General features: G+C 31.6%; 1 protein-coding gene across 6 annotated transcripts in view; it reads right to left on the bottom strand.

The window, feature by feature from the left end:
- Positions 1–25,069, bottom strand: part of LOC122857589 — a 109,980-nt gene extending 84,911 nt beyond the window's left edge. For 4 of the 6 annotated variants that reach the window (XR_006374233.1, XR_006374231.1, XR_006374232.1 and 1 more), the window contains exons 1-9: positions 24,608–25,069; positions 23,364–23,848; positions 18,830–19,023; positions 18,516–18,736; positions 18,400–18,430; positions 18,188–18,328; positions 15,445–15,674; positions 15,253–15,367; positions 3,684–3,752 (exon numbers count right to left, since the gene is read on the bottom strand). Coding sequence is in view for 2 of the 6 variants with exons in the window: in XM_044159837.1 (XP_044015772.1) it covers positions 3,684–3,752; positions 15,253–15,367; positions 15,445–15,674; positions 18,188–18,328; positions 18,400–18,430; positions 18,516–18,736; positions 18,830–19,023; positions 23,364–23,745 (1,383 nt within the window). In the remaining 4 variants the exon portion in view is untranslated. The remainder of the gene's footprint in view (positions 1–3,683; positions 3,753–15,252; positions 15,368–15,444; positions 15,675–18,187; positions 18,329–18,399; positions 18,431–18,515; positions 18,737–18,829; positions 19,024–23,363; positions 23,849–24,607) is intronic. The other 2 variants (XR_006374234.1, XM_044159838.1) reach the window with 1 other exon arrangement.
- Between the last annotated feature and the right edge of the window lie 1,037 nt (positions 25,070–26,106).

Raw genomic sequence — 26,106 nt, 5'->3', positions numbered from 1 at the left:
ACCACATAATTTCTTTGTCTACATTAATTCCTTAGCTTCATCTTTTTCTTAACTACTGCTTTTTCCTTGGTATTTTAATTTATCAAAATTAATTTTTTTAACTTTATTCGTCAAATGAGTAAATTATAGGTATGCATTTTATTTTTATAATGAAGTAAAACCCTATTAATAAATATTCTAATGTCAATTCTATAATATAACGGTGATCGACCTATTTTTCAATCTTCAGATTAATTATACTCGTATGGATCACCCCGTAGTTTATGTGAGCAACTTAACTTTTTAATGTACATTGATTCTGTGAATTTTTCGCTGTTTCTCTGCGAAATTAACATACTACCTTAAGAATATTTAGTAGTGGACGTTAGAGTGCAATCTGGTGATATTGACCCGTGATTATAAAGGGATTTTTAATGATATTTCACGTTTTAATTCTCTCAGTGTAAGTGGGCGAAATTTTCACTAGTTTTTTATTCAACTTATGCTTCTATACAGGAAAGTGTCTTGAATTTTAACAATTTTGTTTTCAGATCAATATCAGAATACCTTAATTTTCATCCAGATAGACGTTGAATATGAAAAAAGTTTGCCAACGTTAAACATTAAACAATTTGACTCAAGGCACTTTATTTTACATTTAATACATCGCTATCATTTTATAGCAGATAGCATGTCAGTTTTCAGTTTTTTTTCTAAACTAACCGAAAACGAATTTTTTATTTGCCTAATGTGGGGGTGGAACTCAGGACTGACTGTGTTGGAAGCGAACGCGTTATCCTACGTGCCACGATGGCGAATATTACAACAAAATTTTGGAACTTAGACAGGTAGTTTAGATTTATAGTTATTTAAATTAAGAATGAAATATTTTTTTGAATTTTTTTTCCATAATTTAAGAAATTATTGTTTGTTTAAAGGAAAAACGGTTTGAAAGAAGTTTTTTACGGCAGTGAATCTGATTGGCTCAGATGTATTAATACTTTTTTCTAGAAGTTTCTTTCTTGTTTGAAACTACTTTGTCGCTTAAAACGACAAGTTATTTCCGTATAATAACTACAATAATGTTTATGTCTAAAACTCATATGGTTTACAACTAGAAGTTTTCTCCTTGACACAAACCAATTATTGCATGAAAAAAAAAATTATCAGAATGATATAACCCAGGTAGGAATCGACGATTGGGACAAGCTTGTGTCAAGCTTGGATTCCAGGCTTCGAAGCTTGTGTCAAGCTTGGATTCCAAGCGTGTGTCAAGCTTGGTAAGAGCCTGGAATGATAACCATGTATTTGCTTGTGTCAAGCTTCGAATCCAAGCTTGACACAAGCTTCGAATCCAAGCTTGACACAAGCTTCGAATCCAAGCTTGACACAGTCTTGCAAAAAAAATTATAAATAAATATAAATAACTATTATTATTAATTTATTATTTTTGACATTATTATTATTTACACGATCCAAGTTGAATTAACGATAATAATTTGAGCGAAAATAAACGGCGTACTGGGGGATCGATCCTAGGTCTCTCACGTGGAATTCCGATGCTCTATCACGTCAACCACCGGGGTATTCATAACAAACTCACAAAAAATTTTGATATGAATCAAAGATATATTCGAGACTTAATATACAGTCCTTGTAACAGATTGGCACGATACTCAAAACCTAATAATTGCTATTTGAAATTTCTATTTACACTCTACATATATGTAGATTTAAATATTATAATTTTTTTTTTTTTTAATTGAATATATGCACACGTCAAGTCTCTTGTCAAGCTTGATAAAACGAGCTTGACACAAGGCTCGTGTGAAGCCGGGTAAAACAAAAAAGTACAGGCTTGACACAATTATAATGCCTGATGAATCGAAATAAATGTCATGTTTACGCTTGGTATACCAAGCTTGTGTCAAACTTAAAATTCAATGTTGACACAAACTTGTAATCCAAGCTTGTGTCAAACTTAAAATCCAATCTTGTGTCAAACTTAAAATCCAATCTTGACACAAACTTGTAATCCAAGCTTGTGTCAAACTTAAAATCCAATCTTGACACAAGACTGATTTCCAAGGCTTTGTGTGAGCCTAGAGTCAGACCATCGTAACAGGCTCGACACAAACTTGGGACACAAGGTTTGGAAATCAAGCTTGTGCCAAGCCTGTTACAATCGTTACGGCTGGGCGATTCCTACCTGGGAAGCAACATGATGTCTTAAACAATAATTTTATTTTTCTTTATACAAACATAATTTTCCTTAATTTGAACTATTTTTAATTTCATTTTAAGCAAGTTTCTGCCAAGAAGTTGTCTTCTGGCAACAAGAAAACTCTTCCTTGACTGAAGAATGACTTATGTTTTGTAACTTCTTTAATTATATTATCTATTTTTATAATATGTGTCAAACTTATTTCGGTAACACAAAGTTTTATTTGGCGTTGTTTACTGGTAGAAGCAAGGGAAAATAATCAATGCAACTCGCGAGACCTAGCGGTCATCTTTCAACTAATTCTTAACATTTGTAATAAGCCAAATTCAAAATTCAGGACCAAGGTCCCTAGAATAATTCCCAATATACAGGTCATCCGAAGTAAAATCGTCGTTATCCCCAATATGGCGGAGCCGCGCAAATTCAAACTGCTACGGCGTCAAGTTATATGAATTGCAGTCACAAAATAAATGATTAAAATTTTTTTTTGCATCTGTAATCATCATTAATGATCAATATATTAATATGAAATAAAATAATAATAAGAATATTAATGTTTATAAGATATTATTGAATAAAATAACCTGAACGAGTTTTTTTTTTTTTTTCTTTTAAATAAAATATAATTATGATAATATATTATACTGATCCCCGATATGGCGTCCCAAATTCTAGCTTCGGATGACCTGTCTAAATCCAGTAACTCATCTAGAAACCTTGTTCAGGACCAGACTAAAATTTCCACTCGGGTTGAGGTAGTACAAAAAAATTGTTTGACTCTTGATCAATATCGATTAAGAAACTTACATATGGGTGGATGAATAATGTTCTTTACATTCAATTATCATTATAACATGGTATAAAGAAAAAGAAAGCCTGATATAATACTTTTTAGCCTCAGTTTAGAGCCTCAAAGATTAAATTGAAAAATCATAGAGATTTGGATTGGAATATTAAGTTTTAAATAATGACGTTTTGATTTTGAAACAAACTACAGTATGTTTTATATCAAGACATCTTTCCTCTTTAATCAATACTTTTACGTTTCAAAGAAATACTTTTTGGTATATAAACTCATTTATCTGCAATCATAACTCTGTTATCTTATTCTAAGGACAATTATTTCCAGGATCTTGAGATCTGACATTTACCTTCTTCTTTACAGTGTATGGATTAAAAATAAAATTTTTATGCATTTACTTAAAGTTACAAGTTTCTTGGACCAAGACATTAGTTTATTATTGAAAAAAAAGATAACTTTAAGTAAACAGATTTTCAAAAATCAGTTTCTTACGTTATCTCTAGTAACACAAAGTACTTTTGTCAGTTAAGGAATAGAAAGTGACATTACCGTACTTGAGTAGTACAAAAATTCACGACATTACGGAATGTTACTTATATATAAAGTCAAACTTTCTATACCTTAATTACAAAAATCATTGTCATTTGGATATGATAATTGTAAAAATAAATTATTTGCCTTTGATCTTTCTTGACAGTTCCCAATTGATCGAAAAATCGTTGCTATACTGGCTCTTCTCCTAGTGACCTAAAACAAGTATTATTTATAAAGTATACATTTTTTGTCTTCTGACGTAAATTTTGGAATCGAATTTTTTATAGTAATGGTACGTGACAAGAATTCTCAAGAAACTCTCGAATTAAAAATAACAACCATACTTTGTTACTTTAATCTCAATGACCATCGTTGACTTTGTTATTTGTAGGTATTTATTCCATGCAAGGTTGTATATGAAACTCAAACTTTTTCGATTTTATTGCGTTTAAACAAATTTGTTCAGTTCGATTCTTAGAATATCTGCATGGTTTAGTTCGATACATAACTCAATGGTAAACACTGCAGAGAAGAGTTGAGGATTGTGCCAGGTGTGGCACAAGGCTCACATGCTTATGTCAGGCCTGTGCTCCAAGCTTGTGCCAAGATTGTTAAGTATTTGAGAATATGCCAAGGCTGGACTACCAGGCTTGTACCAAGGCTTTATTACTAGGATTATGGCAAAATTAAAAAAAAATATATCAATTGAATTATTATGACAACTATTTTAATTAGTTATAGTTTTGAATACTAATATTTTTTTATTGACACAGTTTGAACAATCGGAATCATTGAAAGGAAAAATACGGACTCGAAAAAGTCTTGAACCCATGCCGTTTACATGGAACTCCAATGCACTTTCATAACAACCATCGAGGTAACTATGAAAGTTGCAGTCAAAATTTTTTATATGAATCAATTCTATTGAACCTACACAGTCCTTGCATGAGCCCAACACGATAGTCGCAATCCGATAATTTTTATTCAAAATACATATATAAAATTATATAGTATTATTATATACAGACTGCCCCATTTTTAATCTGATTTTTTCGAAATATATAGCTTGAATTAAAAAATAATTCAAATAAAAGTTGTAGCATTTGAAGGGGGACATAGACGAAGAAAAAAAAAAAACTGAAAAATTCATAATGGCGGAGTTTCAGGTATGAACATAGTTATTTTTAATGGTTACTATATTTTTTTTTGTACTAAAAAGTTGTTTGCATTCAAACTAACACTTTTAAGTTGAGAAATTTTTCGATAAAATTATTTTTTTTTTAGCCCGATTTTATCTGCAGATAAACATGCAACATGTTGATGGATTTTTCTCTATATTTTTGATACTAACGAAAAAACGGTTCTTACCAATTTGATGAAAAATTAATGTGTTAAAATCGATATTGTTTAGATAATCGAGAAAAAAAGTTTTTTTCCTTTATCTATGTCCTCCTTCAAATCCTACAACTTTTACTTCAATCATTTTTTAATTTAAGCCATATATTTCGAGAAAAATTTATTGTCAGATTAAAATGGTCTGCATGGTACTATAATTTTTTTTTTTTCAGTATATGCTCAAGTCAAGATTCGTGTCAAGCTTGATAAAACGACGTGCACTAGCTTGACACAAGGCTCGTGTAAAGCCGGGAAAATCGAAAAGCACATGCTTGTCATAAGCTTGAACTATCGAGGCTTATGTAAGGCCAGGAAAATTGAAAAGCACAAGCTTGGTACAAGCCTGGATTAACAAGGCTTGTGCATTGATTGCAAAATTGCCTATGTCAAGCTAGGCACAATTTCAGACTGCCAAGACTCGGGACACAAGCTTGTAACAAGCCTGGCACAGTTGTTCACTATTGGAGAATCCTACCTGCGCCGTAAGGACCCAGTTACTACAACCAGACTGTAATGTGGTAATTTCTTGTGAAGTGAATTATTAAAATATAAAATCACTTTGAGTCTGGTCACCAAACTGCAAGGTGCGTCTTAAAATTATACATGTTAAAACTGACATTGGTGATGAGGCTTTGCCATCATTCATTTAATTTATATTTAACGTGTTACCCGAGTGTTTTTTTGAAGGAGTGGTCTCAAATCTAAGCCCTATCTCTTAACATTGGACAGAGTCAGATATACTAAGTACAAAAAAAAAAAAAAATTTTAATTTTTTTCACATTTTTTCAGTCATTGATAAAGATTTATTGAACAAATTTGTACGTGGTATTAATGTCAATTGCTTCAAGAACCCATCAATATTTTTTGAATATTTTTTTTTATCGTTATTTATAATTCTGAAAATCCATAAAAATCGTGACAAAGAAACCAAAAGTATATGTATTAAATCATTAAATGAGAGTTTCAATTATACATGGTAGAGAGGTTAGGTTGACATGATTCACATATCTACTGGAGTCAGAAAGCTGTCGAGCCTCAGACCATTCATCGGTAATTGACTCGGTCATTATTACCGAGATATTTTGTCACTGAATCGACAGGCTTTCGACACCGAATTGAGAGGTGCTTAATTTATTCGTTTTTTATCGTTTTAACTTGTTTAAACATCATGATGGACTTTATTTATGATAGATTTCTATTTTTTTAATAAAAATATAATTTGAAAACATAAAAAACTTGTAATAATGAAAAAAATGTTTTTTTTTTTTTGTTAATAGCTTTTCAATCTATTGTTAATAACAATTGCATAAGAAAAAAGAAAATAAAACAGTATATAAAAGCATTTAAAGATTGAACAATAGCCAAAATAATTTTTTTTCAATTTTATATCACTATATGTGCATTGACTCTGTCTCTACATCGTTTTGACCGCCTTCCCGTGTAGGAGACTACAACACGGCCATGCAACGGCCGATGCATGGCGAAATTTTGCCATTAATGGGCTGCCATTAATGGGCCACTCATACGCCGGGCCTGGCGCGTTACACCATTCTAATATTGGCTGCCATTATTGGCCCATTAACATTTGCCAAGATTGGCCCATTAAAATTTGCCAAGATTGTCCCATTAACATTTGCCAAGATTGGCGCATTAACACTTGCCAAGATTGGCCCATTACTTGCGAAATTAATTTTTTTATAAATAAAAATAAAAAAAATATTTTTTTTTTCAATTGCATATATAGATTATCGAGTCCAACTTTGTTTTTTTTTATAATAAATGTTTTTTTTTTCCTGCCTCTCGCCGGGCGCGAACTCTCGACCGAAAACCTAAACCTACACTAAACCGATGCTTTAACTAACTGAGCCACGAGCGCGATATATATATTTCTGAAGTTTTTTGTTCTCTTGTAGTAATTAAGTTCACTCGTAGACTTGGTAGACTTTTTTGAAGATGATTATTCAAATACAAATATATTTATTTATTTATTTAATTTTAATGCTCCATTGTTGAATTTTTTTTTTCTATTGTCTTGTTTTTTTTTTGTCAAAAATTAGCTGATGGTTGGTAGCCATTAATGGCCAGCCATGAATTGGCCGATGAACAGTAGCCATTAAATGGCCAGCCATGAATTTGCCATGAATTGGCCGATGAATGGTACCCATTAAATGGCCAGCCATGAATTTGCCAAGGATCGGCCAATGAACGGCAGCCATTAAATGGCCAGCAATGCATTTACCATGAATTTGCCATGAATTGGCCGATGAACGGCAGCCATTAATGGCCAGCCATGAATTTGCCATGAATTGGCCGATGAACGGTAGCCATTGATGGCCAGCCATGAATTTGCCATGAATTGGCCGATGAACGGTAGCCATTAAATGGCCAGCCATGAATTTGCCATGAATTGGCCGATGAACGGCAGCCATTAATGGCCAGCCACGATTTTGCCATGAATTGGCCGATGAACGGCAGCCATTAAATGGCCAGCCATGAATTTGCCATGAATTGGCGGATGAACGGCAGCCATTAATGGCCAGTCATGAATTTGCCATGAATTGGCGGATGAACGGCAGCCATTAATGGCCAGTCATGAATTTGCCATGAATTGGCCGATAAACGGCAGCCATTAAATGGCCAGCCATGAATATGCCATGAATTGGCCGATAAACGGCAGCCATTAAATGGCCAGCCATGAATATGCCATGAATTGGCCGATGAACGGTAGCCATTAAGTGGCCAGCCATGAATTTGCCAAGGATCGGCCAATGAACGGCAGCCGTTAATGGCCAGTCATGAATTTGCCATGAATTGGCCGATGAACGGCAGCCATTAAATGGCCGGCCATGAATATGCCATGAATTGGCCGATGAACGGTAGCCATTAAATGGCCAGCCATGAATTTGCCATGAATTGGCCGATGAATGGTACCCATTAAATGGCCAGCCATGAATTTGCCAAGGATCGGCCAATGAACGGCAGCCATTAAATGGCCAGCAATGCATTTACCATGAATTGGCCGATGAATGGTAACCATTAAATGGCCAGCCAATTAATGGCCAGACGTTGGCCAAGACAAGACTGCCAATCTTGGCAACACAATAATGGACCGATCGTTTGCCAAGTATATCCCATTAATGGCCCTTGCTTGGCTACCAATCATGGGCTGCCGTTTATCGGCCAGTGTATGGCCATGTTTCCATGCTTGGCGATTCCTACACGGGTTTCGACAGACTTTCGACATCGAATTAAGAGATAGTCAATTTATTAATTTTTATTGTTTTGAATTGTTTAAACGTCATAATGAGCTTTATTTATAATAGATTTGTATTTTTTTAATAAAAATATTAATTCTAATTCTAATTAATTAAAATATTAATTCCAATTCTATTTTGAATTATTCAATATTTAATTTTTTTAGATTTGTTCAAAAGTGTTATAACTTTTGGAATAATAAAGATAGAGACATCAAACTAGACTCAAATCAAAGTCCTCACAAAGTTCTATCATATAGAATACGGGTTCATTTTGTATCTCCGATAGTTTTTGATACAGAAAATTCAAAATCCGTTTGTTTTTATTTAATTTTTCTTAAATTTTGGAGTTTTATTTTTTTCTCAAAAACCATTGAAGATAGCGGAAAAAACCCACAATGCGGGCGTTAGAGTTTTTTGAGACGCAAAATAAGAGCCTGTTACGAAGTCTTTGATCCAATTCTACGTTGAGTTATTTATTGCCCAATTTATCAAAATTATTAAAAAATTGATTAAAAATGCTATATTAATATTAAATAATGTAGCCAAAGAAATTAAGAGATAAGTCACATACTTTTTTTAGCCATTGATCAATAGCTTTATTAAATTTAATTTCATTTATAAGAAATAACTATTCTTAATTTTGTCACAAGATAAAATAGAGCGCCGTTTTTTGTTTTTTTCGGGCCACCATATTTGGAGTTCTTGTCAACATAGAGACTTTGTATTAGGCATAAAAGAAGCTTTTTCAAGAAGTGCTTTCTGGAAGATATTTTTTCTGTGATAGATGTGATACTTTCTGATAAAAAATTTTCAAATTTCAAGGTTTTTTTGTTTTGCTTCAGAAGCTATTGCTTATAGCGAAAAAAGTCCATGTTGCGGGTGATAGAGTTATGGAAGACGCATTCTTTGAGCCTAAAACGAAGTTTCAATCTTGATTTTTTTTACAAGTTATTGCTGACGCCTTTTTTTTGTTTTTTTTTTCCATTTTTTTTCGTTTTTTCCGGACCGCCATATTTGGAGTTATTATCAATATAGAGACTTTGTATTAGGCTCAAAAGTAGCTCCTTCAAAAGGTCTAGTGCTTTTCAGGAAATTTTTGTTCTATGATGCATACTTTTTGAGAAAAGGAAAAAAATGTCGTTTTTTTTTCAAATTTTGAGGTTTTTTTTTTTGCTTCAAAAACTATTGCTTATAGTAGAAAAAGTCTATAATTCGGGCGATAGAGTTTTCAAAGACGCATTTTTTGAGGCTAAAACGAAGTCTCTATCTTGATTTTTTACGAGTTATTGTCGGCATCATTTCGTCGTTTTTTTCGGACCACCATAATTGGAGTTATTTCCAACATGGAGACTTTGTATTAGGCTCGAAAGAAGTTTCTCCGAAAGATCTAGTGCTTTCTAAAAAATTTTTGTTTTCTGATGCATATACTTTTTGAAAAAAAAAAAAAATGTTTTTTATTTTTTTCTGCATTAAAAGCTTATAGCGGAAAAAGTCTATGATGCGGCCGATAGAGTTTTCAATGACGCATTTTTTTAATCCTAAAACGGAGTCTTTATCTTGATTTTTGAAATGTAACTTCTTTACGGAGGGTAGCGACAAAATTCAAAGCCCCAGTAGCGTCACGCTGAGTGTCACACGCTCCGCCAAACGCTCTGTTACACGCTCTGTTATACGCTCTGTCACATGCTTGGTCACACGCGCGATCACACACTCGGTCACAAGCGGATAAAGAGAGGAGAATTACATAGAGAAAAGGGAAGCCGGCAAGCATACAACATGTACTACATTTAGCGTATAAACTCGGAGCGTCAGCTGCTATGTGTGTATGCGTGTGCGACTTTTTTTTTTATTTAAATATTATTAAACAGTTCAACTTAGTTTAATACTTAAATAATTGATTTTCAAAAAATAGTTAAAGTAATAGCAATAGTTATCTCGCGGGTTTAAAGAATCATGATTATTTCGACATGAAGAGTTGTTGTGTTTTATCAGTTTAAATAATATTAGTAATAATATTATCAATATTATATCGTGATTAATATTATTATTATTATTAATACCATTGATATCATAAATTATAACGTGTACAACACATATTATTATAACGTGACATGCAACTACTCTGAAAGAAGTTTCACTTCCCTCCCGCGTACTCGCAACACGCTAATTTTTTTTTACGAGTTATTGTTGGCGTTATTTTGTCGTTTTTTTAGGATCGCCATTTTTGGAGTTATTATTAACTTGAAGACTTTGCATCCAGCTTAAAAGAAGCTCCTTTGAAAGTTCTAGTGCTTTCTGAAAACTTTTTTGTTCTATGATCCATATTTTTTGATTTCAAGGTGTTTTTGTTTTGCTTTAATTTGTTTGTTTCGCTCATAGCAGAAAAAGTCTATGATGCGGGCTCTAGAGTTTTTGAAGACGAATGTTTTGAGCCTAAACGAAGTCTCTATCTTGATTTTTAGTGTTCCGTAGGACACTTATGTTTTAACTTTTCGTGTGACTTTTTGTTATTTTGCGATAAAAATTGAAGTTCTGGATCGAATTGGCTTTTACGATGTCCATTATGTTACATTTTTTTCCTCAAACGCAATCATCATATTTATTCTCAATTTTTGGGCCTTATTAGATTTATTATTTCCATTCTCTCACAGAGCCCAATTGTAAATATTAACCGATCAATTCCTGCAATGTCCCAATCGACGACGCTTCATCTGTAGACATTACGATATTTTTTTCAAATTTTTTGGCCCTTTATTTTTTTTTTCATTCAACAAAATGTAGTGTCAGAATTTGTTTTTGCAAGATATTTATTGAACTACCGAACCGAATCGGACGATGTTTGATAAAATTTATGTTTGTTTTTGAAGTGAAACTTCTTTTCGCAGGGTAGTGAAAAAAAAAACAGTGTGTCGGCCATGTAACGCTCGGAGCAAGCCAACGGCTGGACGAGCCAACGCTCGAAACGAGCGAACGCGTAGACCGAGCGAGTGTTTGCCCATATAACTAATGAGAGTGAATGAGTGAGTGGCTACAAAATGTTGCCAAGTCTTGGCTGCCAGTCTTGGTCAGTGCTTGCACCAGGCTTGGGGATTGACACCAATTTAAGCTTGGCTACCAATACTGGGCCAAGTTTTGGCTGCCAATACTCGGCCAAGACTCCCAAAAATTTAATAATTTTATAAAAAAAAAAATTTTTTTAATTGTTTAAACTATTTAATTTTTTTATTTATATAATTAATAATTTATTTGACTGAAAAAACTACACCATAAATACTTGACTTCACCAGGACTTGAACACGGGACCTTCTATTTGAAACTCCAGAGCCTTACTTACTTAACTATAGCAGCAACAATTAGAGATGAGGAAAATTTGTTCTACTTGAATTTACATTATAATCATGGCAATCCAAGAATCAACCGACACTCAGCCGATATATAAATTTTATTTGTTTCATTAACCCCGGAATATATTTTAATAATTTATAAAAAAAAAATTTTTTCTTGAAATTTTCGGTATGTAAGAAAAAAATGAGTATAGCTGTTATACACATATAGGGGAAAGCGGGGCACAATGGAACGGCGGGGCACAATGGAACACCCAAAAAAATATTTTGACTCATATTTTTTTTCATTTTTTCGTCACTCTTCGATTAAAAAAGCCGGAAGAAAATAGATGCAATAAAAAAAAAATTTTTTTGAAAATTTTTTGAACATTTTTTTTAAGAACAAAGAAAATTATTTTTTATATGTTTTTTTTTGTTCGTCGAGAAAAATAGTGATAAATTAATTTAAAAGCAATTGTTCGTAATTATACATGAAGAGAAATAAAAAAAAATTATTTTTTGTGATTAATATCACATTTTATTAAACAACAATAAAGAAAATTTATAATAATAATTTTTTTTTTAATTTTTAAAAATTATTTATGTTTTTTTTATTAATAAGTGAGAAAAACTAATCGGAAAATACTATTGTCATACATCGATTTATATTTTTTCCTTAAGTGTTCCATTTTGTCCCGCTTTCCCGAGATGAAAAAATTGAGGTATTTTGACGAAACACAATTGTGTTTGATACTTGAAATTGTGTTTCTGAGCGCCATTAAAAGTACTTTTCGAATACCGATTGAAAAGTATTTTTAGCAAGATAATTATGTTTGACGAGTATTTGAAATACAATTGTATCCGGTTAAAATACTTGCTCGGGATACTCAAAAATACAATTGTATCCGGTTAAAATACCTGCTGATTATTTGAAAAAAATAATTCCAACAAGAGTGCGTTTTACATATATATTTGTTTACATAAATTCGTTTCTATCCGGGTTTGATCCTACGTTTTCCTAATTACTAAACCTACACTCTACCGCGAGACCATTTTTAAAAGTTAATCAAATTTGAAATTTTGTTGACATAACCTACGAAGTCGATACAAATATAATTTATTTAAAAAATTAAAAAAGAGATTCACTATCGTTATTTTAGATTACGACTCGATTTATTTGACTATACATCCTTTCCTAATCAACATTTGCCATAATTAATTATAGTTAAATAGCTATTGGCAAATGTATGTAAGGAAAAGATGTGGTGTCCCTAGCATGATTACTAGAATAAATTGGAAATGTTAATATAAGGATAGAAAAAATTATTAAATAATTATTAATTTATTCATAAATAAATTATTTAACTATAAAAATAATTGGAGTTTATTACATAATACGGTGCTATGATATTGAAATTTTTCTAAGTCCAAAAACTGGAGTATCAGAATACTTTTCAAAGACTTTTAAAATACCCAAACATTTAAAATACCTGTCAGGGATAATTGTATCCAAGAACCGATATTCGAGCTCTTCATTTACTTCTTTCATAATACCACCAAAATATCGAAAATACTCATAAGTATTCTCACAATACCTCATAAACATCGCCGGATATAATTCAAACACTATAAAATATCAATAATACTATTCGAATACTTGATTTTTTCATCTCGGGTTCCCCTATATATAATTGAATGAAAAATTTTGAATATCGAATTCATAACAGCGGCTCTTAATATATGTCGAAAGAAGAAAAAATAATCAATTTTGGTGACCCAAAGAACAATCGATACTCGTCCGACAAATGGCAAGTCAAGTTCACCAATTTTTAATGTGCCAACTCTTGGCTTAATTGTATATTCCCAGTCTTGGCTGCCCAATAATTAACCAAGACTTGGCCGATGAACGGGCGATCAATGGCTGGCCAGCCCTTAATGAGCCAAGCCTTGGCTTAATCATCTTTTTCGAGTCTTGGCCACCCAATAATTTACCAAGACTCGGCCGATAAATGGCTTGATAAGAGCTGGCCACCTCTTCTTCAACCAATGGTCAGCCAAGCATTGGAATACAAGCCTTGGTAAGCAAATAACCAGCCATGAGTCAGCCAAGCCTTGGCCCACGGATGGCGCACGATTGGCTGCCATTATTGGGACAAGACTCGGCCGTGTTGTGAGTCTTGGCAATTCCTAGGGACTACCCGAGTAGAAACTTGTTCAGGATAGCCTGAACACTGATCCAGGCCTGATCAGGATATCGTAAGGCTATCCCTATTCAAGTAACTCTATCACATCCTGATCAAGCCTGGATCAGGCAACTACATCTTTTCCTTAATAGGGATAGCCTGATCCAGTCCGGATCAGGACTTGATCAAGATAAAAGTATTAAATTTATTCAATTTTTAAATAATTTCATCTTGATCAAGTCCTGATCCGGACTAGATCAAACTACTAAGATAGAGTAGAATGGCCTGATCAGGATAGCATCAGGCTATCTGTATTTTAATCACTTAATAGAGTATTGCCTGATCCATTCTGGATCAAATCTTGATCAGAAAAATTATTAATTTATTTTTTTCAAATAATTTTCTTGATCAGATTTGATCCAAATGGACACTATAATAAGGGCTAAGTAAACAACTGGATCCAAAATGGATATAGAAAAAGTATCAAATTCCGCGTCTTTGAATTTTACAAATTGCTTGATCAGGATAGCATCAGGCTATCTGTATTTTATCCTTAATAGAGTAGCTTGATCCATTCTGGATCAAATCTTGATCAAGAAAAAATTATTGAATTTATTTTTTTTTTTCAAATAATTTTTTCTTGATCAAGATTTGATCCAGAATGGATCAGGCTACTCTAATTTAAGTAGGCTAGCTGGATCCAAAATGGATAAAGAAAAAAGTATCAAATTTTGAAATGTGATTTTACAAATTGCCTGATCAGGATAGCATCAGGCTATCTGTATTTTATCCTTAATAGAGTAGCCTGATCCATTCTGGATCAAATCTTGATCAAGAAAAAATTATTGCATTTATTTTTTTTTTCAAATAATTTTTCTTGATCCAGTCTTGATCCAAATGGATCAGCTACTCTATGGATAAAACGAATAACCTGATGCTATCCTAATCATTGAACAATAGAACTATCGAGGACAAAGTTAGTACAATTATCGAATGCCTCAATGGCCAGCGTGTCAAGTACTAGCGTTGTAATCCGTGGCGAAGGGTTCGAACCCCGGTCGTAGCAATAATTAGTTAGGTAAATTATCAATTAGGTCAGTTTGTAATAATAAAAGTTTATCTGTATTCTGTTAAGCGTTAGATTTCAAATTTAAAAAAAAAATAAATTTGAAATTATTAATTTTTTTTTTTTTTTTTGAATAAATCATGTATCCTGATCCAGTTTTGATCCGGAATCTGGATCCATTATGGATCATGTATCTTTACCACAGCCTGATCAGGTATCCTGATCCATTCTGGATCCGAACCTTACGAAAAAGCGTTACATCCTGATCAGGTTCGGATCCAGTATCTGGATCCATTATGGATCATGTATCTTTACTACCGCCTGATCAGGTATCCTGATCCATTCTGGATCCAAACCTTACGAAAAAGCGTTACATCCTGATCAGGTTCGGATCCAGAAATCCAGGCAAGTCAAAAGCCTTGGTCCAGGATGCTTGATCCGAACCTGACCTGAATTTCTACTCGGGTAGATGTTTAAATAATTTCTAACCATAGTGCGATTCGTTGAACTTGGTAGTCCACGGTATCGAAGTGTTGGAGTCAATTCTTCACTTAGTTCACCATTATTTTCATCGATGATTATATTGTTTTCCGACAGAATTCGCCTAGAAATAATCAATCTTATGCAACAATCTTATTTGCTCAATGTAAAAATTAACTTATTCAATTCAAACAGTCTTACTTGGATTCTGCAAGATTCATTGCATACTTGTTGCATCTACTGCGTAAGACTTTTAGATATTGATCAGTTTGATAAACGTCATGTGAAAGTTTACACTCTTGCTGAATGGCGCCCACTGTCTCTGCAGCGCAAGAAACTTTCTGTGCACATGTCAATAATATAGCGATTCGATTTCTTGCCCGTTCGATTTTCTCAACAGTTTCACTGTCGGAACATGGTAGAGCGAGTGCCTGCGTAAAAAAATACCTGTTGTTAAGTTTTGTTTCTGTGTGAATCATAATTTGTTGCAGATACATTTTTTTAATATTGATTGCAAGCACCAGTAAACTCTATATCGCGAATTTTAAATAGTATTCATTGGAAGAAAGCTTATGGTAGTGATGTATCGGGAAAATGCATTATTCTCAAGGACACAGCTTCTGGGTAAAAATTGTATCAAGATTTAAACAAAATTTGACGAGGTCACCTGTTTTTAAATCTCTTTGAGATTAGGCATCTGTTTGACCCCACCGAAATATTTTATGAAATATTTAAAAAAGTATCAATTTGATACTTTTATCTTGATTAAGTCCTGATCCGGAATGGATTAGGCTATCCCTATAAAGGATTACTCGATGCTATCCTGACCAGGAAATTAAATAGAGGTAACCTGATCAATTGATCAAGTTCTGATCAGGGTTGAATCAGGCTACCCCTATCCAAGGTGTGATAAAACTATCCTGGTTCTGGCTGGATGAGGAGATAATAAAGATACCTGAACGAGGACAGCCGTCAAATTTCCTGATCCAGATTGGATCAAGATGTAAATAAGATGCCGGAATAAGAACTGCCTCACGATCTGTATACAAGGTGTACAGCTAACCCGAACGAATTTCTTTTCTGGAAAATCCGTTCTATCTGTTGAGTGTATCTTAGTGTCAACTCCCGTGAAGGAGAAAACAACATGGCCAAGCATTGGGCCGTGCCTGGCAAAATGTTGCCAAGTCTTGGCTACCACTCTTAGTCAGTGCTTGTACCAGGCTTGGGGATTGACACCAATTCAAGCTTGGCTACCAATACTCGGCCAAGACTTCCAAAAATTTAATAATTTTATAAAAAAAAAAAAATTTTTATTTGTTTAAAGAATTTAATTTTTTATTTATATAATTAATAATTTATTTGACTGAAAAAACTACACCATAAATATTTGACATCACCAGGACTTGAACACGGACCTTCTAGTTGAAACTCCAGAGCCTTACTTACTTAACCACAGCAGCAATAATTGGAGATGAGGAAAATTTGTTCTACTTGAATTTACATCATAATCATGGCAATCCAAGAATCAACCGACACTCGGCCGATATATAAATTTTATTTGTTTCATTAACCTCGGAATATATTTTAATAATTTATATAAAAAAAATTTTTTTTCTTGAAATTTTCGTTATGTAAGAAAAAAATGAGTATAGCTGTTATACACATATATATATATATAATTGAATAAAAAATTTTGAATATTGAATTCATAACAGCGGCTCTTAATATATGTCGAAAGAAGAAAAAATAATCAATTTTGGTGACCCAAAGAACAATCGATACTCGTCCGACAAATGGCAAGTCAAGTTCACCAATTTTTATTGTGCCAACTCTTGGTTTAATGTATATTCCCAGTGTTGGCCGCCCAATAATTAACCAAGACTTGGCCGATGAACGGTCGATCGATGACTAGCCAGCCTTTAATGAGCCAAGCCTTGACTTAATCATCTGTTTCGAGTCTTGGCCACCCAATAATTTACCAAGACTCGGCCGATAAATGGCTTAATAAGAGCTGGCCACCTCTTCTTCAACTAATGGTCGGCCAAGTATCAAAATACGAGCCTTGGTAAGCAAATACCCAGCCATGAGTCAGCTAAGCCTTGGCCCATGGATGGCGCACGATTGGCTGCCAAGCATTGGGTGCCATTATTGGAACAAGACTTGGCCGTGTTGTGAGTCTTGGCAATTCCTACACGGGAGGTTATCTAGATAACTTGAAAAAAAGCTTTAACATGGAATAATTGAAACGTGGCAGCAGTTTCATGACAATGTGACGTCAGTAGTGTCTCTACCAGAGTTGTAGATACGAGGGCGCTAAGGGGAAAGGTAGATCGGAAGGAACAGGGGACCGCAACCTGATCGGTAAAACAGAGATGGTAAAATAGTATATTTTATTTTTATTATCAGTCGGTATAGAAAAATTTTATGTTGTATCTGTTTATTATAAATTTAAAGAAAGAAAAAAAAAAAATTCCCCAATCTGGATTCGAACCAGCAACCTATGAACAAATATATATTTGAAATATATATATATATATATATATATTTATATTTATATTTATATTTATATTTATATATATAATTATATATATTCATATTTAGTTAGTTTCTACGATCCACATATCTTAAATTTTTAAATAAGCAATTATCAGAGCCATAATACCAAAAAATGTGAAAAACCTCTTTTTTTTTTCTTTAAATTCTCGATAACTTTTCAACTGTCAATTCACGGGCTAATCATTAGTTTTCTTTCATTTTTATTTACGAATCCTCGGTTATTTAATATTAATATCTTGCAAATTCACATTTATCGTCATTTCATTGAACAAATTTTGCGTTCTTATTTTTTAGCTAATGTTTATAATAAATAGCAAAAAAACATAAATTAGGGCATTATATTTAAAACACGCAAAAGTTTACGCACAATAATAATAATTTGACTTGCCTGAATATCGTGCTGCATTTGAAATATTTCACTGACGAGATTATTTTCAGTTTGGTCTCGTTGTCGGATCGAAATTTCTCGTCGACGAAATAATGTTCCTTTATCCGTTAAAACACCAATTGAGAATGCTAGATACTTACGCTAGGATTAAATAGATATAAAATTGGGAAATTCAGTCGAAATCTTTTGTATGTAGGCTTCATTTCACATACCTCTAACTCCTCTTCAGACAAACTAATGATGCTGTTAAATATGAATAAATAGAATGTTACAGTTCATTTTTCATTAGTAAATAAAAATACAAAAGAATTTAATCAAAAGTTATTACTCGGTATTGTCAAAACTTATATGATTAACAATTTCTGATTTTTGAAACAGTTCATGATTTGGCACTTGAAATTCCTCGTTTGTTATCGAATTTCGCAATGTTATGTTTTCTTGTTGGGACCGATTTGATTGACAATTACAGCAAGAAATGACTTTGTTTTTTTGATTGTAACGATAAGTTTTTTCGTCAATTGACATTGATCTCCTCATTTTACTTGATTCCTGGAAACGACGTTTGTTTACAATTAAGTTTCACATGTTTAACAATCAATTCTATTTTTATAACATTAATATTATATTTCAATTATTATGAACCTCAATCATTTTGTTGTCAGTTTTATTATTTCCGTTTTGATCTTCAGGCACATCAAGTTTATTTTTCTCTGACAAATTCCCATCGCTTGATTTCATCACTTCGAATCCTGGTATTTTGTCAATTGATTTGAACTTGTTCCGTGATTTATTACGCTGAATATCATCATTTTTATCAAGTGTTCTAAATTTTGAATCTGTAGAATAATTATAGGTTGACAGGAAATAGCTATACTAACGACCCGGAATAAAAAAAGTCACTATTGAAAAATTACGGAACGAGTATAAAAGAATAGAAGAAGTTTGAAAATAATATTAATATATAAAAACATATAGATTTCCAATACTGTTACAATACTTGGTATCATTTTATGTTTCCATGGCTCGATTTCAGTATTAAAGTATAGAAAATCCCCAAGTGTATTCAGCAGTTTAATAATGTGCTATAACTAAAATGAATTTTACTCTGTTAGCGTAATAGCCGTTCTTGTAGTCAATTAAGCCACTAAAATTTATTGACTACAATTTTTGAAGTCATATACACGGAGAAAAATTTACATTTTTTAAAATATAATACCATAGCAATTTTTGCGTTGTGCTACAGTAAGCTGGTACCATAAAAGCATCATATTAAAAATTGAGATGGAGCATAGAAATTTTCATTAAAGAACGCCACCTATACTGGCCGTTCAAGTCTAAACCTACTCAATCTACCCCTAACCGATCGCGTAAAAAATTATTAAAATAAAGAAGTTTCACTTCCCTGTGCGTACAATAACACACATCTTTTTTTTTTTTTATATTAGATTTTTTGATATCATTTAGTTTTATATTTTTCGTAAGTATTTATTATCAAACTTGATTTTTTTTAAATTGGAATATGATTTAATTTTTCTTCTTAAATGTCGTGCTTTATGAGAACAGAAATTTTCGTCCTGTCATGTACATGCGCTCGTGGCTCGGTGGGAAAGTCGTTAGGTTTAAGATATCGTGGTTTGCGTCGGTCAAGGGTTCGGTTCCCCTCATAGGTAATTAGTTTAGGAAAAAATATGGTTCACAATGTGAAGTTGCACTGTACTTCTGGTAATTAACAAAAGTAATGTTAAATCAATAATTTTTTTATTTATTTAAATCAGTAGTAATTTTCTTCTTGAACTGAATTTAAATTTGACTTGATAGAAATCTTTTTGTTCTCAATTCAAGAACACAACTTGATTATTTCCAAGAAGCCTTGTTCTAAAATTTAGAACTGTTGTTCTTGAAGTGAGAACAAAAAGATTTTTTTCAAGAAGTATGCGTCTAAATTCAAGGCCATTTTGGATTATTTCCAAGAAGCCTTGTTCTAAAATTTGGAACTGTTGTTCATGAAGTGAGAACAAAAAGATTTTTTTATAAGAAGTATGCGTCTCAATTCAAGACCTTTTTAGCATTTATTTCAAGAAGTTTTATTATCATTACGAGGATAATTTTTCTTTTTTCAAATCTATTTTAGGTTTATTTCAAATCTAAATCTGTCATGTTTCAAGAATTGTTTTGTCTTTTAACAAAAAGTTTTCTATTCATAACAAGAACTTTTTTTCTTCTTTCAAAACTGAAAATTTCCTAGAACGAAAATTCTATTTACAAGAAGTTTTGTTATCAAATATAGAATTTTTTTTTACAGTGAATAGGACAACATTTTTCCATAAATATTATTATAAACTTCATTAAAATTTACAATCGGCAGTCGGTACATTTTAGGTATACTAAATTATGCGACAAGATATACTAAAGATTCGTGACGTATATCGAGAAGAATTAGGGATAAATACTAGTAAATTTTACCAATTGATACAGCATATTACCAATGGTGGAATTTTTACTGAAATCTTCAAAAGAGGGGGAAAAATTAGTTATGTAAATCAAAATAAGTCCAAGAAAGGTCATCACCGATAAATTTTACTATCACGCTTTAGTAATATTTACTAAAAATTTCTCTTCTCGTATGCCTAAACTAAATAGCACTACGAAAAAGATCAGGGTACAGTGTAGTTGGTATACATTAGAATATAAATCAAATAATGTCATTAAGCATCCAATAAAATCTCATGTTTAGATAGATATAAAACAATATCGAAAAACACTGTCAGCTCTAGTTTAGACTGATAATGGCTAACTTAAAATGTCAGATTCAATTTACTTAGATGCTCAAGAGTAGTTGAACAACATTTAATAACTTTGTTAATTTAACAATAATTCGTTTCCATTTATTAATTTTTTTAATTTAATTCGAATTGTATTGTTGTTGATAAATAAATAGAATAATTGGAAAAAAGACGAGAATGAGACTAAGAAGTGAATAAATTCGAAAAAAAAAACGTAGTCATTTGAAGTCGTTGTAGTCGTGTCGTCTCATTTCCCATGTTTGAAGTCGTTTGTAATTCGCTACGAAACTATTAGTTGTAGTCGAGGTTGTAAACAGTATTTTCAGTGGTGTATACACGGAGAAAAATTTTCACTCAATATTACTATGGTGCCGCATTACCATAGAACCATATTATGATTATTAAAAAATTTACTGTCATTTCAACGAAAAAAAACAATTGTAGTATTGAAAAATTAAAATGTACCATAGCGATTTTGTCATGTTTTTTTTTTGCTATTCCCCGATGAAAAAATTGCAACGCACAAAGAAATTTTTACAGAAACCAAATTTAAAATTTAAAATAATCCAGTCTAAAAATTACATTGCACCATAGCAAAAAATATTTTTTTTTTTTTTGCTTTGTTTATTTCTAAAATTTTACTTTGTTGTTATGGACAAAATTAAAATGATCCTCTGAAAATTTACAATGTACCATAGTAATTTTAATAACTTTCTTGGATTTCCTGTAGGTGTCACTAACAAATACAAAGCAACATATTTAAAATTACAATGGGCCATAGCAAAATTGATGAAGGACTCAGAAATGTCAACTGCCCCCACTTTTTAGTCGACTGCGCAGGCGTGACTTTGCTTATTTTCAAATTGTTAATGTAAAACAAATAATATTTCCTTTACAGATACGATGTTGTGGCGCAGCGGATAACTCGTAGAATTTGTATCCCGATGATATGAGGTTCAAATCCTGAGCTTGAAATGTTTTTTTACAATATTTTTTCACAAGCGTTTATAAACATAATAAATTTTGCGTTTGCCCATCGCAAGAATTACTATGGTACACCGCGGAAGATCGCACGGCCAGTAAGTGGCGTTTTTCAATGAAAATTGCTATGGTCTGTCTCAAAATTTAATATGATCCTCATATGGTTCCAGCTTACTGTAACACAACGCAAAAATTGCTATGGTATTATATTAAAAAAAAATGTAAATTTTTCTCCGTGTATTTTGTAGTCGTGATGTCACTTTATTTTGCATGATGTAGCTTCTTGGAAAATAAAAAATAAAATCATCATTTTTACGATGTTTGTATGTTAGATTTGTTTGTATTGACTTGTAGTCAAGTAAAAGAAATTTTTTTGTTTTTTAACATTGTAAAGTTGGTCTTGCGTGTTAGGGCATAGGCTTGATAAGTAGTTTAGCAAGTCGCGGGTCCAATTCCCGGATGATTAATAAATCCAAGGTCAATATAATAAAAGTCCCAAGTTCAAATTCTTATAGGTTTCAAAATTTTAATTGAGCGTGAATAATTTATGAACGTACAAGAATATTGTTCATAAAATAATCTTAAATTTTTTTTTAAATTATCAATGGTCGTAGGTATTAAAGGATTTCGTCGATTTTTTTCCGAATATGAGAATGCTTTGAAATTTATACAGTAGATTCTTGAAATACTAATACATTTTATGTAATTTTTTGGTAATTGTGTGGAAGCTCGTTATTTTTTCATTAATTTTCAAAGTTGACAACTTTTAACATGGGCTCTTATGGAGAATGCGATTTTTGTCAAAAAAAAGTCCATGAAAATACCAATATCTCTAATCGACAATATGACATCGTGAAAAAAAACTATCGGGTTATAAAATGAGACAAAACAAAACGTATAGAAAAATAATAAAAGAGGTTTGGAGCTTAGTTTTTTTACAATTAATAATTAAAGTATGAAAAAATTGATTTTTATGAGGAATTATTGAAAAATCACTAAAGACCTCTTGCGGATGACTTTGAGAAACACAATATTTTTATGAGTGCGAAAAAGACAAAAAACAGAGAAAAATGTTGTCTCACTCTTCGTTTTAAAAAATCGACGAAATCCCTTAAAGCGTATGTATGGAAATTCTATACCCATTTCATATATACCCTGTATTTGAAGAGTATTGGAATTATTCTAGCTGTCAGCGAATTTATGTATTGAAAAAGTATTACGTATATACAACGTCGAATTAGCACAGGAGTGAAAAAGTGTAGAAATCGGCATCTAGCAATACAAACGTCGATTCACTTAAACTGAGTATTAATTTTTTTATTCTTTTTCAAAAATTACGTTTTTTATTCTGCGTAGTTTCATATATGACTATAAGAAATTTATTCTGATTGTAATAGAAATTGAGTATTTACCTCTTTCATCATTGCATTGATTTTCAACAGTTACCTGTTCACGGCATGTAACGTTTCCTTCGTTTTTTCTTTTATTATCATCATTGTTATTTTTGTTTCGATTTTTTTCAAATAAATAACTGAATCTTGATGCTTGAAAAACAGTTTTTTCACTGGTAGATGGAGAAATTATATCACAACTATCGTCTCTTTCTGGATGACTGATGTTAGCAGTACTGACACTTACTGAATTATTCATCGTAGTATTATCAATTGGAAAGCAGTCATTCAGACTATGATTTTCAGTGATTATATCATGTTGAGTCGTTTCAAATACCGTATTAATATCGAAGGATCGTTGAAAAACTGAAAGTTTTCTTCTTGGTATAATTTTATCATTCATGATTATAGAACATGTAGAATCATAAATAAGTACTGATTCATGAAGCTTTTATGACCATCATCTTATTGTTAGATTTTTTTATGTCACCTGACGTTGCTTGATTCTGAAAATATCGTTCATTAGTTTATAGACTCCGAAAATTTTCTTTTAGCTTTTAGAAATGAATTTCCCGACAAAAAATTGTTTAAAAAAAAGAAAAATTATTCAGTAGAAACAAAATTTTATTTGTATTAAGAAATAGAAAATCTTATGTAAATCTATATGTAAAAGAAAATTCTGTTTATATTATTCAAATAAATTCTTGTTTTAGAATATGGAGTGATAGTGACAAGAAAAAAAATTTCAAACTTGAGCCACACATCTTCTTGGCCTAAACAGTATTATTTAATATAAGTAATTATTATAACTCATATTTTCGCTACAAGCAATACTGTTTTGTTTTGATCAACAGAAGAGTCACTTCAAGAAAATATTTTTCAAACGAAATTTGCAATATGACTTGACTTGACTTAAACTCTGAATATTTGTTTTGAACCTTTTATTGTTTGCAAAAACTACTCTGCATTTTAGTTCAATAGACATCATGTCATATTTGAGTGGACGATTATTTATAATAATAAACACTGGTAGTATTGGATCTATGTGATTACTTTTTATTATAAACACTAAAAATTTCGTTATAAGAATCAGATTATTCTTTAACCTAAACTTATTTTAATTTCAATAAAATGCATTAATGTTCAATGAAATATGTTAAAGTTCAAAGAACATGTATGTAGTTGAACTTTTTTTTTATTTTTTTTTTATTACTGATAAAACGTCCAGAAACAAGGAAAATAGTATTTTACAATATGTTACTAACCGACTTTTATTTCTGTTGTATTAAATAATGTCCAGGCAAATAAAATTACAGGTTTATTCCTTCTAGACCATTACACAATAAAAAAAAAATTATCGTCAGCCTCATTCCACAATAGTAGTTGAATACTTCTTGTGATTATGCAAAAGTTTTCTACATCTTTATTAAAAATACATTATAATACACAATGAAATATACAAGCAAATATAAGTGAATAGATAATAAGTATTTTTGATTTTCGATAAGCTGCAGTTAAAGGAAAAATACATTCGTAAAAATGATTTGTATCCGATAATTTATTCGCCACTATCAATAAAATATAAACAGTGGATTCATAATTTCAAACACATGACTACAAGTCGTTCTTGCACGCACTACAATAATGCATTACTCTTGGAGGATAAAGCAATATGCAATGAGAGAAAAGAGGCGGGGAGTAACGAAAAAAGTCAAAGAGAAACACACGGAGAGCACATGAAAAAATGAAGTCATTGGAAACATTTCTGTATCGTCTGGTTCGCATTCAACACTCCAATTTTAGATTGAAATCAAAAAAAAAATATATATATATATAAATGGGAGAATATTTTTTTAATCAAGGTTTTCAAACGAGGTTATCTTTTAATTTGAGAACTATCGGTTTTGATAATGTTATTAATTTAGGTTGAAAATAACAAAATAGAAAAGAAAAATCGCACTATCACTAATATACGGTTTACAAAAACATTACTTTGAACGGAAAATTTTCGCGAGCAAGGTAACTAACTAAATGAATGAAGGAAAAACAAGTTTTAATTGGTATATCTTCTAGAAGTTTATACATTTCAAAAGGCAAGCAATTATATATGAAATACAGAAGTAAATTTCGAATAACAACAGAAAAAAAGAATAATTAAGGATGACAAAAACTATATGATAAAGCAATATACGATTATGAGTTATGCAACTCCAATATGTACAATTCGGTCAACTGATATGATTCGATGTTTGACACATAATATTCTGAAGGCTAGCGACACGAGCTCTATTTTTATATTGTATAACTCGCATGTTGGCCTTGTAACAAGACCGCTATTGAAAATTTATTTTTACAGATATTAAATTAATGCTTGTTTTTTTTTTTTTTTTTTTTTTTTGTCACATGTAATATTTTGTTCCACTCAAATCTTCACTAATTTAAAGGAAGCATTTGTTATAAACGCTTTATTTAAATGATAAGATCTGAAATCACTCCTTAAAGATGTTTCAGATAAGTTCTAATGAAAAATCATCGTTAGGTTTGCATAAAAATCGATGGCAATAAAAATATCAGATAATCAAGATTATTTATTGACAATTATTATTCAAAATTTTATAGTTTTGTTATTTAAACAAAAAATAGATAAATAACACTCAGAAAATATGTCGTATTCGTAGTCGAAAAGATGGTAGTATAACTTATAAAACGATCGAGTTTCTGATTTTCCAACTTCACTATGTCCTATACCCCGCTAGGAATTGAC

Source organism: Aphidius gifuensis, linkage group LG5, assembly GCF_014905175.1.
Source record: "Aphidius gifuensis isolate YNYX2018 linkage group LG5, ASM1490517v1, whole genome shotgun sequence".
Lineage (NCBI taxonomy): Eukaryota > Metazoa > Arthropoda > Insecta > Hymenoptera > Braconidae > Aphidius > Aphidius gifuensis.
Note: the sequence above shows the minus strand (reverse complement) of the source record. Positions and strands in the feature narration are given on the sequence as shown.